Source organism: Mirounga leonina, unplaced genomic scaffold (assembly GCF_011800145.1).
Source record: "Mirounga leonina isolate KUSES-001 unplaced genomic scaffold, KU_Mleo_1.0 Mir_151, whole genome shotgun sequence".
NCBI classification, from domain to species: domain Eukaryota; kingdom Metazoa; phylum Chordata; class Mammalia; order Carnivora; family Phocidae; genus Mirounga; species Mirounga leonina.
In genome coordinates, this window is record NW_023270377.1 from 25,379,343 (window position 1) to 25,395,195 (window position 15,853).

A 15,853-nucleotide genomic window follows, 5' to 3' on the forward strand; every position below is an offset into this window, starting at 1 on the left:
AGAGACCTCAAAAATAATTCTTCATGTAGGCTATGAAGGATAATAGCTTTATAAACTAGGATGAGGGCGATACAGCAAAATAATTATTATAAAATATGGCCATATGGCTCTTATTATTTTACCTATTACCACGTCAATTTTGAACTCTTCTAAAACATCAACAAAAATTCAGATGAGAGTATAGAAATCATCCTTGAAAGCCCTGTATGTCCTTGGGAGAGGATCTGAATAAAATATTAAATATTTCATATTACTTTAAATTCAAATAGTCCCTTAAAACTTATAATGTACTCTTTTATCAATTTATTTGATTTTTATACCAAGACTACAAGAGATATTCCTACCTCACAGATGAAAAAGTTGACATTCAATAAGGTTAAATGACTTGCCAAAGATCTTCTAGCTGATCAAATGGCAAAATCAAGACTCTAATCCAAGTCTTACGATTCAAGTTCTATGCCCTTTCCTCAGTATGAGTCATCTCTCAAGATTTTAAGAAATGGGTTTTTAAAAAGTATTACTAAGAAATTTTTGAACAAACACATACAGATAAACAAATGCATTTAAAATATAGCTTGGAATTTAAATAATTAAGTCCAAACTGAGAACACGCCATCAATAGAAGTTACAGAAGGTCTCACTACTAAAGAATAGCACCAAAAGACTTAAGTATATTTGTAAGTATTTTCCTGAATGTGTTATACAATGAATACAGCTATTTTTGTAAATCTAATTATATAGGTAAAGGTCCCATAAATGACTGTGATGAATGTCCATATATTTTAAAACTTAAAATTATTTCAAACTATACATTTTATATATATATATATATTTTTTTTTAATATAGTTCTGGCTACAATACATGCACCATCTGATTATTTTTAAATATTTAGTCCATAGGGGTGCCTATGTGGCTCAGTTGGTTAAGTGTCTGCCTTTGGCTCAGGTCATGATCCCAGGGTCCTGGGATCAAGCCCTGCATCCCGCTCCCTGCTCAGTGGGGAGTCTGCTTCTCCCTCTCCCTGTGCCTGCCACTGCCCCTGCCTGTGCTCTCTCTCTTTCTCTCTCTCTCTCTCTCTCTCTCTCACTATCTCTCTCTGTCAAATAAACAAATAAAATCTTTTTAAAAATTAAATAAATATTTAGTCCATAGATTCATTTCTACTAACTTCCTAGTTAATCACAATATTATCGCTAATAATTCCTATTCTTCAGTTAAAATATGTAACTTCACATAATGGATGTAAAGCACACAAAAAAATGCAAGCTATGAAACTATATTAATTCTTTATAAAACTACCAAATAGGATAGAAAACCATATGCTACTTAAATGTATTTATAAACCCTGAACACACTTATATTGTGTTCTAACCAATCTAAACCACTGGACATCCTATAATTATATAAAGAGAAATTGAATCATAATACAATGAAGTAAAGTGCTGCTTGAAAATGTGCACGAAAAACACATGTGCATATGTGTGTGTACCCATGTGTATGGAGAAGAGTATTAAAAAGTAAAAACAAATGGGAAGAAGAGTAACGTAATTGGGGACTGCATTCTATTTTTTTTCAACAGACATCTGTCAGGTGAAAATCTTTGGGTATAGCTTATGAATACAACAAAAGAAAAAAAAGTTCTGGCCAACTGTTTTTCTGTGTTTGTTGTCTTAGTCCCCTGCCACCTACTCTGTGTGGCTTCCTCCTAGCCAGGCCTCTGGTGAATGTCTTTACACTGCAAAGCCAGAGGCGGGGTCACAGAAGAGCTCACATTGCCCCTGGATGGCCAATCAGCACCAAAATGGGGACTATCCAAGGAAATAAGGACAGCAAAGAGAAGCCAAGTTAGCTCTTTCATAGAAATACTTTATAAATACAGTGAAATGTTTCTAAAGGTTTGCTTTGCTATGACAAAGGGTTGGGGAGATCTTGAGAGGCTTTGAAGGGACAGGGAGGGTGTTCTTCCCAACATGAGTATCAAATCCTCATTTCCACATGAAAATCTGCCAAATCATTCTGGTCAGTCATCCAACCCAAGTCATAGATGGAAAATGGGGTCCCCTAGTGACAGGTAACAACTTCTAAAGCTGGATAAAAGGCATTTGTTGTCTTTGCTCCCTCAACTTGATCTTGCCATTTCAACCACAGAAATGCCTGAAGCATCCTCTAGAACATTTACAACATCTTAGAGCACCAAAGATACCCAGATTCCCTCTTTCATACAAAAGACAAGTATATTTTAAATGCTCACTGCCTCAAAAGAAATGAGTAGTATCTGTAAACGTGGCTTTTTTATGTTTTCAGTATAAATAGGTGGTAACATAGATAATTTTGGAGATCACTCTTATGTTCTTGATTGCAGGTGTGCAAAAAAGTTTGAGAAAGTTAAAAATTTCACCTGTGATCAAAGTTTCTTTAATATAAGATGTGTGAGAAATAGTTGATAAAATCAATTACAGTGACTTTGAAAAGAGGTAGTGTCATAAATCTAAATTATAAAATACTAATTAGACTCATTAAAGGAGTATATTAATTCTTACAAAGATCTCTCACCTTCATGGCTTTTACAGCTTGTGATCCTGAGTAATCAAATTCACCTGCCTGACCAATGGACAGACCTCCCGATCCTAGGATAAGGACTTTGGAAACCTGTAAGCAATAAGAAAATGACATTGCTCTGGTGAGTAAGATGGGGAAAAAAGGCAATTTCAAGAGCAGGGAAGTCTAACTATATTGTCTAGGTTTACATGGTGATTTAAAGGACAGTGTTTCAAAAAATATGTTAGGAAAAAGACTAACAATTTTTTTTAATTTAAATTCAATTAATTAACATAATGTATTATTTGTTTCAGGGGTACAGGTCTGCTATTCATCAGGAAAAAGACTAACAATGTAAACATCTCTAATTTCAAAGCAATTTCCAAAGTTCAGGGAGTTTTTTTTCACTTAAGTAAATATTTTGAGACGAGGTCTACATTTTACTTAAAGATACATAAATATCTAAATATAACTACATAAATATAAATGTAAATATATGCATCTATGCATGTGTGTGTATATATATATGTATTCTTACATATATTTAAATAAAATTTAAATGTATTACATTGAACATTCCATGGTTTTCTTCTGGACAAAGCAAGACTCTGGGTCTTCCATGAAAACATAGAAGGCAAAGGGACATGGGTGCACCTTCATAATCACATTTTCACCTTTACATTTTGTGCCAGAAATATTTACAGAAAATACAATAAGAAAAAGTTCATGTCTTGGCAATATACTGAAATTCTACAAATTGTATATAGAATTCCAAGCAGATCATGATTCTGCTTATTTTTTAGCCAAAAGTGTCAAACGCTTCAGAGGAGAAAGATATTCCTGGTCACCGCAAAAGACAAGGACTTGGGAAACCTGGTTTGCCTCAACAAACATTTATTGGATGCCTACTACATGCAAAGGCACTGCTGAATCCCAAATTATATCTTTTTTCTCACCATTAACAAAAGAAAAGCGTCTGAAGAATGTGATGCTCTGAGAAGAACACTACACAGTAAGCACATGACTTCTTATGCTACCAAGAACCAACAGTTTGATTCCACATTGAGTGGGTGGATTACCTCTAAACTTTCCATCTCAGGAAAAGAGGCTGCCCTGGAAATCCTTAAAACAGATCATCCAACTCAAATTATCATTTCATGTAAACATGTAATTCAGTTTCCTTTATTTATAAAAAGAGTCAGTGTGTGTATATATATACTTGAAACTACATATACATTCTTCTAAATTTTATATAATAATGATGTAGGTATATATATGGAGTAACTATGAAGAAAATGGGTAGAAACCTTATCATGTTAACCTATACATTTACACAAATAAGGACTCAAGTTTGTGCTATAGTACTACTTTACAGGTAAAATCATATTATTCTATTCACAATGTTGAATAATAATTTTTGTAGTTGAAACAAAAAAAGTTCTATCATCTATGATGATTCTGTAATCTGAACTGTATCTCAAGCATACATAAGACTATAGTTTAAGTAATAGAATGTGTCAAATTCTAAACTAAAAGTCTATTCTTTATTAAATTATTTTATTACAAATTTCTAGAAGAAGTAAACTCGAAAAGATACGATTTTAAGTCAAAAACACGAAAATTCCAATGAACACCAACAAGAACAGACCAAATAATTAGATACTAAAATAATGGGTAATTACAATATTACCAATCATCTTTTATAGACATTAAAATAGTTAACATCATTCATTTAAAAATATTATCATGATAGAGAAAATCAAAAATACATAAACCAGAAAGAAGCCCACATATACTGACCTCAACTCGACTTGCAACTAGTGCTGGTTTGGGCAGAACTGATGTAATCGTGGTACCTTTCCCTTTCTTTATCAGTGAGAAAAAAGAATCAAATAGGTACTAGAAAAAAATAGAACCAACTAGTTAGAAGCCGCAAAACTCATAAGGTTGCTAGATAAAATACACACGCCCAGTTAAATTTGAACTTCAAATAAGCAACAAATAATTTTTTAGGATAAGTATTCATATGCAATATTTGTTTTTTGCTTTTCTGCCAAAATTGGCAAAACTAAATATTTACTACTATAAGAATTAGATCAAATAAACATTTCTAATTGTTCACTTCAAATCCTATCAAAAGCAAGTTTTCAGCAGACAATGAACATTTCAGATCATGCCTTCTGAGAATGTCAAGCTTTCATCCCCTTAATTATGAGTTATTTTCTTCTAAATGGTTTCTTCTAAATAAAACTGTAGTTATACAAAAGAAATTAAAGCTCTATTACTTATACATCCTAAAGTTAGAAATAACTGGATTTTGAAAATTTCTATCAGCTCTAAAAATATCTCCAAAGCTTATTCTTAAACTTTACCAATGAATTTACTTCTATTGTTTCACTAGACATGACAAATTTCAACAAAGATACTCATTTTGCAACTATCTGGCAGGACAGAAAAAGAATTAAGCGCTACTCAGTATCACAGGTCTTAATTTCAGTGTTCCTAATCTGAAGTACTACTATGGGCAAAATATTTAAATTTTAAATAAAAAAAAATAGTATTCAGCATGCATTAGGCAACAGACGTATGTAACCAAATTTTCTTTATGCGTTTCATCATGGGTTGATAATATCATACTGATTTGGGCTATTTAGAATCATTTCCCAAAAATATTTAAAAAATGAACAAAACGGGCGCCTGGGTGGCTCAGTCGTTAAGCGTCTGCCTTCGGCTCAGATCATGATCCCAGGGTCCTGGGTTCGAGCCCCACATCGGGCTCCCTGCTCAGCAGGAAGCCTGCTTCTCCCTCTCTCACTCCCCCCCGCTTGTGTTCCCTCTCTCGCTGTGTCTCTCTCTGTCAAATAAATAAATAAAATCTTAAAAAAAAAAATGAACAAAACATATATATCTGAAAAGGCAATTGAGGGATGAGAAAGTAGAGTTTACAGAGGGAAAATTCTGATTCTCCTCATTTTACCTAGGTGTGTTTTCTGAGAGTATCTGCTGACGGGGAGGAGCTGTCTGTATTACTACCAGAGGCCGTAGGGTGGGGGAGAGGAAGTCACACCAGACTTTCCAGAATTTTCTGTGTCACCACAAGCTCTCGTTTGAAAAGGTGACCTTGAACACTGAACCAAAGCTCACACACACAAAATAAAAGTATTTGAATTAAAAACAAAACTCCACTAAGCATTCCTTCTGGTTCTTTTCTTAAACCATCTGACTCATGTAATATGTGCGTGCATGCCCTCTCCCCTCCCGCATACCCCTGCCCTTCTTCCTTCTCCTGCTGCTGTTTATTCTCTCTTCCTGGCTACACAACCAGTTGCCATAGGGATTTTTGTGAAGTCACAGATGGGGGATTAAAATTTCATTTCAGTTATGAGAACAAGAGAGCAAGAGGGAATTCATTTGCATAGTACAACAACTGTAAATTTCAGAACTAAATATATTAGAATGATAACGATTTAAATAAAAATAACATCGCGTCAGGTTTCTTCAGGGCTTTCCCACTTTAAATTTTAAAAAAGACAGAAATTTCCTCCATGATATTCACGGGCGAAATCTTAATGTAATATACGTGTGTTATCAAAGCACTCTTCTTGAAAAATGTTCTGTACCCAAGATCATCTGGGGTGGAGATGTTTGTTTCTCAAGTTTTCACATAAATACATTTCTGATTAAAAAGAAAAATTAAGTTTACAATAGGCCTCATTTCCTGACATACCTCAGTGTCTGTGGGGCCCGGGCTGACCTCTGGGTGGAACTGTACACCGAAGAAGGGTTTGCTCTCATGCATAATCCCCTGAAAGAACAAGAAATAGGAAGAAATTCCTTCTGTAACCATGACTGTCAACCAGGGCTATGTATTATTCAGTGCACAATAAAGTTCAAATTTAAAAAAACTGAGTTAAATGCTTAAGGACATTCTAACAGCTAACAGTCATAATAAAAATAGGCCAACAAGGACTCAACCAAATGTGGTTCCCTCGATAAAAACAATTGATTTGGTCTATAGTCTTTGGGCACCCCCTTCCCAGGGGCTGTTCAGAATAAACTCAAATCCTCTTCTTATCTCCAACTCCTAAATTACTTCTCCAAAGGTCTTCTTAAAGGCTACTTCAGAGCCAAGTGAGTCTCAGAGACCCACACAGACGAGGCCCAAACAGACCTCCACCAATCACCCATTAGCAATGAATGGGGAAGACAGTCACTGATTAACCACTCAAAGAGTGGATCTCAATGAGCCAACTGATTAGAGAATAAGACAGAAACGACTTTTTAAAAAAGCAGAGGGCTATGGGAAATAACCTATAAAAAGAGTTCTTACATACACACACCAAAAAACCCACATAAACAAAGTGTCTGGATAACAAGAGTATGAAAGTCCCTGCATTACTTATTGCCAACTGAACAGGTTTACAGAGAGCGCATACCTCGTTGGTTTGATCATTGACATTCACAAAAAGTGGTTTCCAGCCAGCAGGAAGGGTGCTGTCCAGGGCATAGCCATGATTCTGAGCAGTAATGAAAGCCTGTCTGTTTGTGATATTCAAAACAGGCTGATTCTGCCCTCTGGAGAGAAAAGGAGAAAAAGAATAGGGAAAAAGAAAAGTGAAGAGAAGAATACAAACGCATTCTTTGTAAAATAGTGAATAAGAAAAACCTATTAAAATGTGAAAGTTTCAATTGCTTAGTGGAAATTACTCAATGAGAAAGTCACAAATTGTTAATCCCAATAATTTTAGCAACAAAAATCAATTCAGGAAGCTTTGCTGTGGGTTAAATACCGGCTCTATTAAACTTCTACAATCAGTAAAAAGGGAGACCTGCGCTCATAACAAAAAGTTAAGAGTTGCTCATGAGCTTAACAGAGAGACAAATACAAGCGATTTATGTTAAGGGAGATAAGTAATTTTAAAGCCAGAGGAGTTTTTGTGAAATGATAAAGAGATGACTACTCTGTCCTGAATCATTTTGAATTACACTTTGTGAGGAGGGTGGGCCATGGGGGAAAGTGCCACGTTGAATAAACTGGTATCATGTCGGGTAAGGAAGTAAAATGGAGAGGATCTGAAGACTCCCTGGTTCTGAAGTCACACTAGAGTCTTACAATGTTATCAGTGCTCTGATATCAAGCTTGGAAACCAGAACAGTTGCCTTTGGAATATCATTTGATGGAGCATAATAACCTTGATTTGTGCCAAGGGAAGGAAAATAACTTTAAACTATAGCAACATTACTGTTAGAGAAGGCTGCCTTTCAAACGTGCAATAAAAGTGGTATCGGGTAGTCAGACAACTGTGAACCATGTAATAGTACATTTACCTGTTTTTTCTGAAGAAAATGGCATGTAAGTTCTCTAAGGCTTTTGTGTTTAGTTATTAACAGTATTTCAGAGCCAGTTTGACCTGTAAACAGAAGCGTAACTGTCTTACCTATTGGGCATGGACATCTTGTAGGTTTGGGCACCAGCAGCCAGCCCTGTTATTAAATTTCCTGTACTGATTCCAAACAATGGCTCCTTGCGATCACTCTCCAAAACCTAAAAGAGGGATAATTTTTATTAACCAGAAGTACCGTTTCCAAAAAAAAAAGGATGCTCCCTCTGAAGGAATAAAAATGAAACATCCTTTTTTTTCTTAATTCACAAAGTAAAGAGAATATGAATAAAAAGCTAGACTATAAATAAGAATATGATTGACAAACGTGTAGCATTAGAATTTAAAAAAATGTACTTAATATTCAAACTAAACAGAACTTAATATTTCTTCAGAAACTCGAAGGTGTTACAGCTCCTGAGGTCATGGTGAGAAACATGAATTGTCATTTTACAATTGTATAGAAAGACATATTTTGAGATTGGATTCTAGCTCTCTTAACTAGAGGACACAATCCCAGTTATTCTGCCTGAAGAAAGGTTCTTTTTTCCTCTGGGACTTTCTCCTCACTGGTATTCCTCCCATATAATATCTGCTGACACTGCCTCAGAGGTCACAGATAGAAGCACTAAAGAATATCTGAATACCTAACATAGATTATAGCCTTTTCAGCTGCACAGACTCCCTCCACCTCACACACAGATACACATTACCCCCAGGTTTACTGCACCTTTTTGACATTCTGGATTAGTGGTTGTGCAAGAGCAGGGTTCCCAGGTCCTCCAGCAATTAAAAGCCCATCATACTCCATCTTGGTGAAATCATGATTCCAGGGAACTAAATGCACTTCAGCTCCTCGCTGGAAAAGAAAGGCAAAAATGATCAAGTCAATAACATTTTTCTTTGCCAAAGTGTAATTTTGTCTAGACCTTCTCTTGACTAACCACTCCCTAAAGGGGAGGGAAAAATAATACATGATTCAAACAAATAATGCGGAGTGAAAAATTCCTTGGTGGCTCACTGTATTTTGTGTGATGTATACGAAGCCAATGGTCAATAAAAAGTGGAGAAAAAAACACGATTAAAGTTTTGATCCTGAAAAAATAGGTAACACACTTTCCTGTATTTCAGGAGGTTTCAGAGCCTAAAGAATTCATGACCAGGCACCCAGGAATATAGATTATTTTCACTAGCTGTGGTAGAGAGAGTGACCAAAAAAAGATAAATCCATTTTCTATAAAATTTAAGTTGGTCCACCTCTCACCTTTTTCAGTTTTGTTTTTTTTTAATCTGACTAAATTTTCATCAGCCTTCTTTCCTAGGGTTTTCTCATACTATCTGTAGAATCTATACTCTGATAGGATAATTAGAACTTTTGTATGTAGAAGTGGATAGGAAGATATCTTTGATGGTTTCCCTAGAAGCATTTCCTGAGACAAGGATTTGAGGGAAAGAAGTCTATTTGGCAGGGTTTCTAAGAAGTACCAATAGAAAGCAACACTGTGAGGCACCCCAATAAAGTATGCATTACCAAGCACTATGGACAACTAGAGTTTCAGCCCACTGGGGAACTCTGAGAGCCAGTGTAGACTATCCACCCTCAAGATAACTCAATCATGGGGCAAAGGAGTTGAGATATTTACACACTGACCTTCTCTAGTCTTTGGGTTGGGGCAGTTCCAGGGATCATTGATTCTGTGGTATTTCCTTCCTACCAGCAGGCTCCAACCATCTAAAGAAAGCCCTCAAGCAATGAAGTGCAGGCATTTGCAATTGGAGGATGGGCAAAATGCCTTATAATGGTAAAATGAGAAAGAGATATACACAGGACATTGACAGAATCTGCTACTGAAGAGTCAAATGCAAATTTTTGTTAATAAATTGACCAGAATTTGAAATCACGATTTGGATATCACTGATATTCTCTAACAAAGAGAAGGTGAATTGAAGAATTCCTCTATCCTCACACTATTTTGGTGTTATGCAAATGTCTGTGCATGCGTGCATGTGTACATTCATGTTTGAGATATATATAGAGAGAGAGACACAGAAACAGAAACAATCTGTGACCTCTGAGGCAGTGTCAGCAGAAACAGAGAGACACAGATAGGGAGAGAGATGGAAAGCTGGGAGGAGAAATCCCAACAAAACAATATTTAAGAAAACACTATAATAATGGTGATATTCTCCTGAAGGATTTTTAAGGTTTAATCTTAATTGGTTTCTAAGAGTTTATATAAAGGAATGTGAAAGTTTGTACTATATCAGGGCATGATCCCTACAAACATTTGGCATATAATAAGTGTAGTCCAATGGAGGAGTTCTCCAACTGATTCCAAATTTTTGGTCATCTCTAAATCCAAAGAAAGTAAACATGGCATATCTCAGAATGTCAGTCAATACGTGGTAAGAACAGCCATCATTCTTCTCTGTTTGTGGCCTCTGAAGATTTTTTTAAAACATAGTCTGCATCTCTAACTTTAACAGGGATACAAATGTTATTTTGTAGATCAAAGACAAGAAGAAGAGAGTGGATCCCCTGACTTTCCAAAGGGAATGCACAAGTTTTCTCTGAAACAGAGAAAGGAAATCAGTTTAACACTAAAGATCAATATTACAAAATCTCACCCTTGAGGTGGAACAAATTACTTACCTTTACTAGTAGGCGAATTACATTGTTTTTAATCCCGCAGTCTACAGCTACCACTTTTGTGGGGTTTCCTTTGCCATACACCTTGACATCCTGCCATTTTAACAAGCAGAGAGTGAGAGGGAAGTACCAGCCATGAGCAACATCCCAATATCATAAACACGTCTGAGAATGCTTTGCACTTATTTTGGTGACAGATTGATTGCTAACTACTAGGGAGTGACTGGCAGTTAACAATCAATTTATAAGGCACAGTGAGTGCCACAAACTTTATCTTTTTTATGAGGGAAAGAGTACTTTGCTGTTTTAGATAAAATGTTGATTACAGTAATAACAATGATCCCTAAGAAACTGGTTGCTTCCATAGTTAACAATAATCTCTCCCATGTTTTGCTTCATTAACAACCAGTGGCAATGGAATTTTCAAGTATTATTGCCTGATTCAGCACTAGACAGATGTGGTAATAGATACATCATGCTTTAAATACCACTTTATCCTCAACATGCAATAAAGTTTGGATGGGGCAGATCTGTTGTGCATTAGGCTTCTGCAGTGGGGCTAATGGGTAAAATCAGTGTGAAAGTCAGAGGACTGCTAAGCTAGCGTAGACCACTGGACTCTTTAGGTTATTTTGCAATCATTTGCATTTAAATGGTAGACTTCATAAAAGGATCCCCAAGCATATCATAATCATTCCCTACATCTTAAGCACTGCTTGGAGTCAGATCCATTTTCACAGGCATTTACCCAAGAAGCAGTTTCCCAAAGTCATAAAAGGAGAAATAATAGAAACGGAAAGCCTAGAAGCCTGGGTGCCCACACTGATTGCAGCTTCGAGAGTTACCTAGTATATTCTGAATTTAGGATGATTTCAATGTTTCCAAAAGGTTTTAGATGAAAGTTGCAACCTGGATATTTGAAAGAGCATTTTACTTTAACTGAAACGTCTACTCTCCACTCTCCACAAACTCTATAGAATAGGAAATCATAATCCTTAGACTATGCTTGAAAAATATATATATGTAAAGTTTGTCACATTTTTTTTTTTCTGCTAACTATTCTAGAGAAAAAGTGCCCCATTCCTTCCATGATCTGGGGAAATTACTGCTGAGCTGATCCATAAATGCTACAGATAATGTCATCAGATAATTTGAAAAAATACAGATTTATTTTTAACCTTAGGCTTCTCCTACAAAATAAAGCAACATTACCATCTAGTTGTAGCTACATCAAATTGCAATTACAAGACAATGAATTAAGTTATCAACCATATCCAAACAAAACTCACAGAATAAATATAATCTGATGCAAACATGCATTTTATCACAGCTACAATGAAATTATTTAACTGTGCTAGCATTAAGAAACTGGGTCAGTTTTCACTATTACAATCTCTCTCTTGATTTGACGTAGATAAAAATACAGACAGGCTCCTTTTTGCTGGTCTCTACACAAATACATTTTATACTCTCCATACAGGATGACAGCAGTTTTAAGCACGACCTCACAGACATGTGAATATATGAATTTGCATTATGACTCTTGAAGAGAGGAAATGTATTATGCACTGTTTTTAACCTTATTACCACAGAATTCCTTTTAAGGTGAACTTCTCTAGGTCAATGTTCCTCACATGTGGAAAATGCTACACTAAGCCCCCAAGGTAGTTCTCAATTCTAAAAGGAAAAATAGCCTTTTTTCATGCTGTGTCTCAAATGAATCACTTCACAGGGAAATGTCTAGAAACAACTACAGGATTTAAAATAGTTCCATGCCATTTGAATGGACAAATTTTAGAATTAAAAACAAGGGAATATTGCATATGGCATGATCAAATTCCAAATATATAAGCAATTACATATCTAATTTAACATTCACTGTCTTTAACAACTCCTATTTCTTATGCTTCAGCCTCCTGTGAATGCATGTTGTGTCCAGCATCAGCATTCAAGGTCAGTACTGATCATCAGGGCCCCATCATCCTGTTCCTCATTTCCATATGCATAGGCATAGGAATGGGAATACCAGATAATATCAACGTGTGTTTTCTCTGAGGCTGACATGCTATTAGGCAATTTTCCGACTTTTAATAACATTTTCTTAAGGAAAGGCCCTGGTGCACCAAAGTTCTCACAGCTGGAATTCTTCATGAAATATTGTTCTCCATAGTCATTCTGATTGATGACGGATTGCAGCAAGTAGACGTTACTAACTTTAAAGACACTGATTTGTAATATATATTTTAGCAGCTATGAGATCTTTTTTTCCCCTCAACTCTGGTATTTCAGGATGATGATCTCGGCCGAGAAGATTTTGGTATTATAAGAAATAAAACTACAAAATGTGAAGGAAAATCTCTCACCTTGGTTGAAACCTCCGCGATCAGATTCTGCTTATTTGGATCCATGAAACCCACAGACTGACCTTCAAATTCAATCTTCCCAAGCATGGTACCCTATCAAAGAAAAAAATTAGACAGTTAAAAGGTAGCAACAGTCAAGGTGCTGACAGCACCCATTCACAGGGACTTAAACAGCTGCTCCGAGATCTAAGTGTCTTTATAACTACTTAAAACCATCAGCAGAAGTTCCTCATCTTAACCTGGAAAGATGAAGTAATTTGCACGGTACCTTCTGAGAAACACCCTGGGAAGGACAATTCCTTTTTTTTTTTTTTTAGGGCTGAGACTGGCACCTGGAATAAGCAAATTCAAAAGGCATCAGAATTCAGACTTCCAAGTTCCAGGCTGGTGCAAATTAGAGCATTTAGGGTATCTATTCCCTTAGTGCTTATGACCTAAAGATAGTTCAGTGGAGACATGGACAAAACAATGTTTTGAGAAGGAAATAAGAAATCTAAAAATTGCAGAAAACTGAAAAGAAGGAGAATTAATTACATTATGATAGTAAAATTCATTTACAAAATAATGTGAAATGCTACATAAGTCAGAGCCTTTGAGAAGTAGCACTGAAAATGTTCACTGCTTTGGATTTGTTAATGTCCAGGTGTCCCTAAGGCCCTGAACTTTAAAGAATGTTTAGACCTCTGTAAAGTTTTCACAAATTAGCCTTGCTAGCCTGAACGTGGCAAATGTTTTTATTATTAGCTATGTCTTGAGATTTACTTATTTGTTAGTAAGTCTAGCTTTAACTATTTACAAAAATAGCATATTACATTTAGTAATCAAGACTTTGTGGGTGGGGAGTCAAGATAAAGTCATTGATTTGCCTTTCTCCAAGGAAATCACTGCATTGAAGGAAAGAGAAAGAAGCCTTTGTTTCCTTCTGAAATGTATTCCTCAAGGAAAGTAGTCACGTGGGAATGAGTGAGGGTAGAAAGTACCAGCTCGTCATTCTCATTAACATCTATTCTCAGGAAAATTATGGAGGAGGAAATAAAATCAGAAGTAGAGTGGAAGGACTGTGTAAACTCTCACTGTCTTCCTTCTGGTCATGGGTGTGTGGCCATGCCTCATTTTCAAAAAGCTGTTCTGTTTACAGAGATCCTATGCCAATATACATTCTAACAAGGAGTCTACAACAGATTTCCTTGAAGAGTCTATTTCACTTTGGAATTGTATCATTTCTTTTTTTCCTTTTAAAAAAAAAAAGATTTTATTTATTTGAGAAACAAGGAGAGAGCATGAGTGGGGGGAGGGGAGAGGGAGAGGGAGAAGCAGACTTCCTGCTGAGCAGGAATTCCCCGGGATCATGACAGGAGCCGAAGGAACACGCTTAACCAACCCAATGAGCCACCCAGGTACCCCATCCTTTTTTTATGTGATATAATTCAATGAAAAACTTTAGTGGCACTTGGGGAATTTAGTTAACATTAGTGAGGTAAAGTTTCTTTCTGGTCTAGGATAAGAAGGTTTTGTATAGGAAAAAAAATAATAGTGCCCTCCACTTACAACCACAAGCAGATGGTGCTGAGACAATCTTAAAAGGAGAGGTCAGACGGTTCAGCAATCAGATATGCAAGCAAAAGATAAACTTATCTTTTATCACCTTGGTCATTGGTACAGTCTCAAGAAAGACTCTGTAACTGAGGTAACGTATGCAGGGCTCATTAGACACACCCATGAAATACAGCTCATTAATTTCACAGATAACCCCTTCAAGAAGACTAAACAAATAACAGCACCAATGTTGCACACTTCCTGGTCTGCCTCTTTCAGCAGATGAGTATTCAATTGAGGCAAAATTGTTATGCACCTGGTTACCTTCTCCACTGGTCTCACTAACCCTGTCACGTGAGCTGACTTAGAAAGGCCTCAACTCGCTGGAATAGGGAACACACAGTGGGCACTCAATAATCTGCTGCCAAGTGAATTAATCTCAAGTCCATTCAGCAACAAACATCCCAATCGAGTACTCAGTCTTGAAAATTACATCAGAAATAGTAAAACAAGATGACAGAGGTCCAAATGACAGAAATTGGTCAGATTTGTTCTTTCACATATTGTTGGATTCCTCAAGCACTGAGAAAAAATAGAATATTTATTATATTTTTTAACTTATAGAGAATATAGTATATATATATTCGTAGAGAGAGACAGAGAGGGAGGGAGGGAATGAGGGAGGGAGGAGAGAGAAACAGAGGTGGCTAAAGATGATGATCATACCTTATCCCGAATTATTTTGGTCAGCATTCTTGTATCCACTCCATAAATTGCAGGGACCTATAAGAAAAAAAATTTGTTGTGACAGTGAAATTGGAGGAAATTAGATACAGCATATTGTTTTCAAGTTATAAACTTAGCATCATCTATCTTCTTGAGCAGTAAATAATTTCCCTACTCCTTCTTTTCTCTGACCCAGGGTGACTGTGTTGTCAGAACGCAGTAAATTGCTGTTCCAGTTGGGAACAGGACCCTTAATACCCAGGCCCTGCCTCAGAATAAAAGATGAGAGATTCTGAGCATCAGTCTTCTGCTACAGTTTTGTTTCTTTTTACACAAGATGTTAAATAGGTAATGTGTTACATATTTATATATATTACATGTATTTTTATATATACAAATAATGGAATTTGTGAATTTCATAAGCAATGATATGTAAATAATATGCAAATCCACACTTTGAGCCAAATGTTCTGGCTACCTATTAGACACTCAACACATTTTTCTGAGGATGCTTGTTAAGTAGTCAGGCTGTGATAAGATTTGCCCATCTGATTAGGAAATCAGGCAATACCACCGTTTGTTTTCCTTTCTTTGAGTAGTTTGGATAGAGACAGATGTGGTAAAAAGGACAATGAGTTAGGAAGCAGCAAAACAGGTT

General features: G+C 36.1%; 1 protein-coding gene across 1 annotated transcript in view; it reads right to left on the bottom strand.

Annotated features, from left to right (window-relative positions):
- Positions 1-15,853, bottom strand: part of CPS1 (carbamoyl-phosphate synthase 1) — a 357,074-nt gene that overhangs the window by 79,312 nt on the left and 261,909 nt on the right. Inside the window, exons 11-19 of the mRNA XM_035007224.1 lie at positions 15,196-15,252; positions 12,934-13,026; positions 10,574-10,663; positions 8,651-8,779; positions 7,978-8,084; positions 6,976-7,114; positions 6,267-6,344; positions 4,340-4,438; positions 2,555-2,650 (exon numbers count right to left, since the gene is read on the bottom strand). Coding sequence (XP_034863115.1) covers positions 2,555-2,650; positions 4,340-4,438; positions 6,267-6,344; positions 6,976-7,114; positions 7,978-8,084; positions 8,651-8,779; positions 10,574-10,663; positions 12,934-13,026; positions 15,196-15,252 — 888 coding nt within the window. The remainder of the gene's footprint in view (positions 1-2,554; positions 2,651-4,339; positions 4,439-6,266; positions 6,345-6,975; positions 7,115-7,977; positions 8,085-8,650; positions 8,780-10,573; positions 10,664-12,933; positions 13,027-15,195; positions 15,253-15,853) is intronic.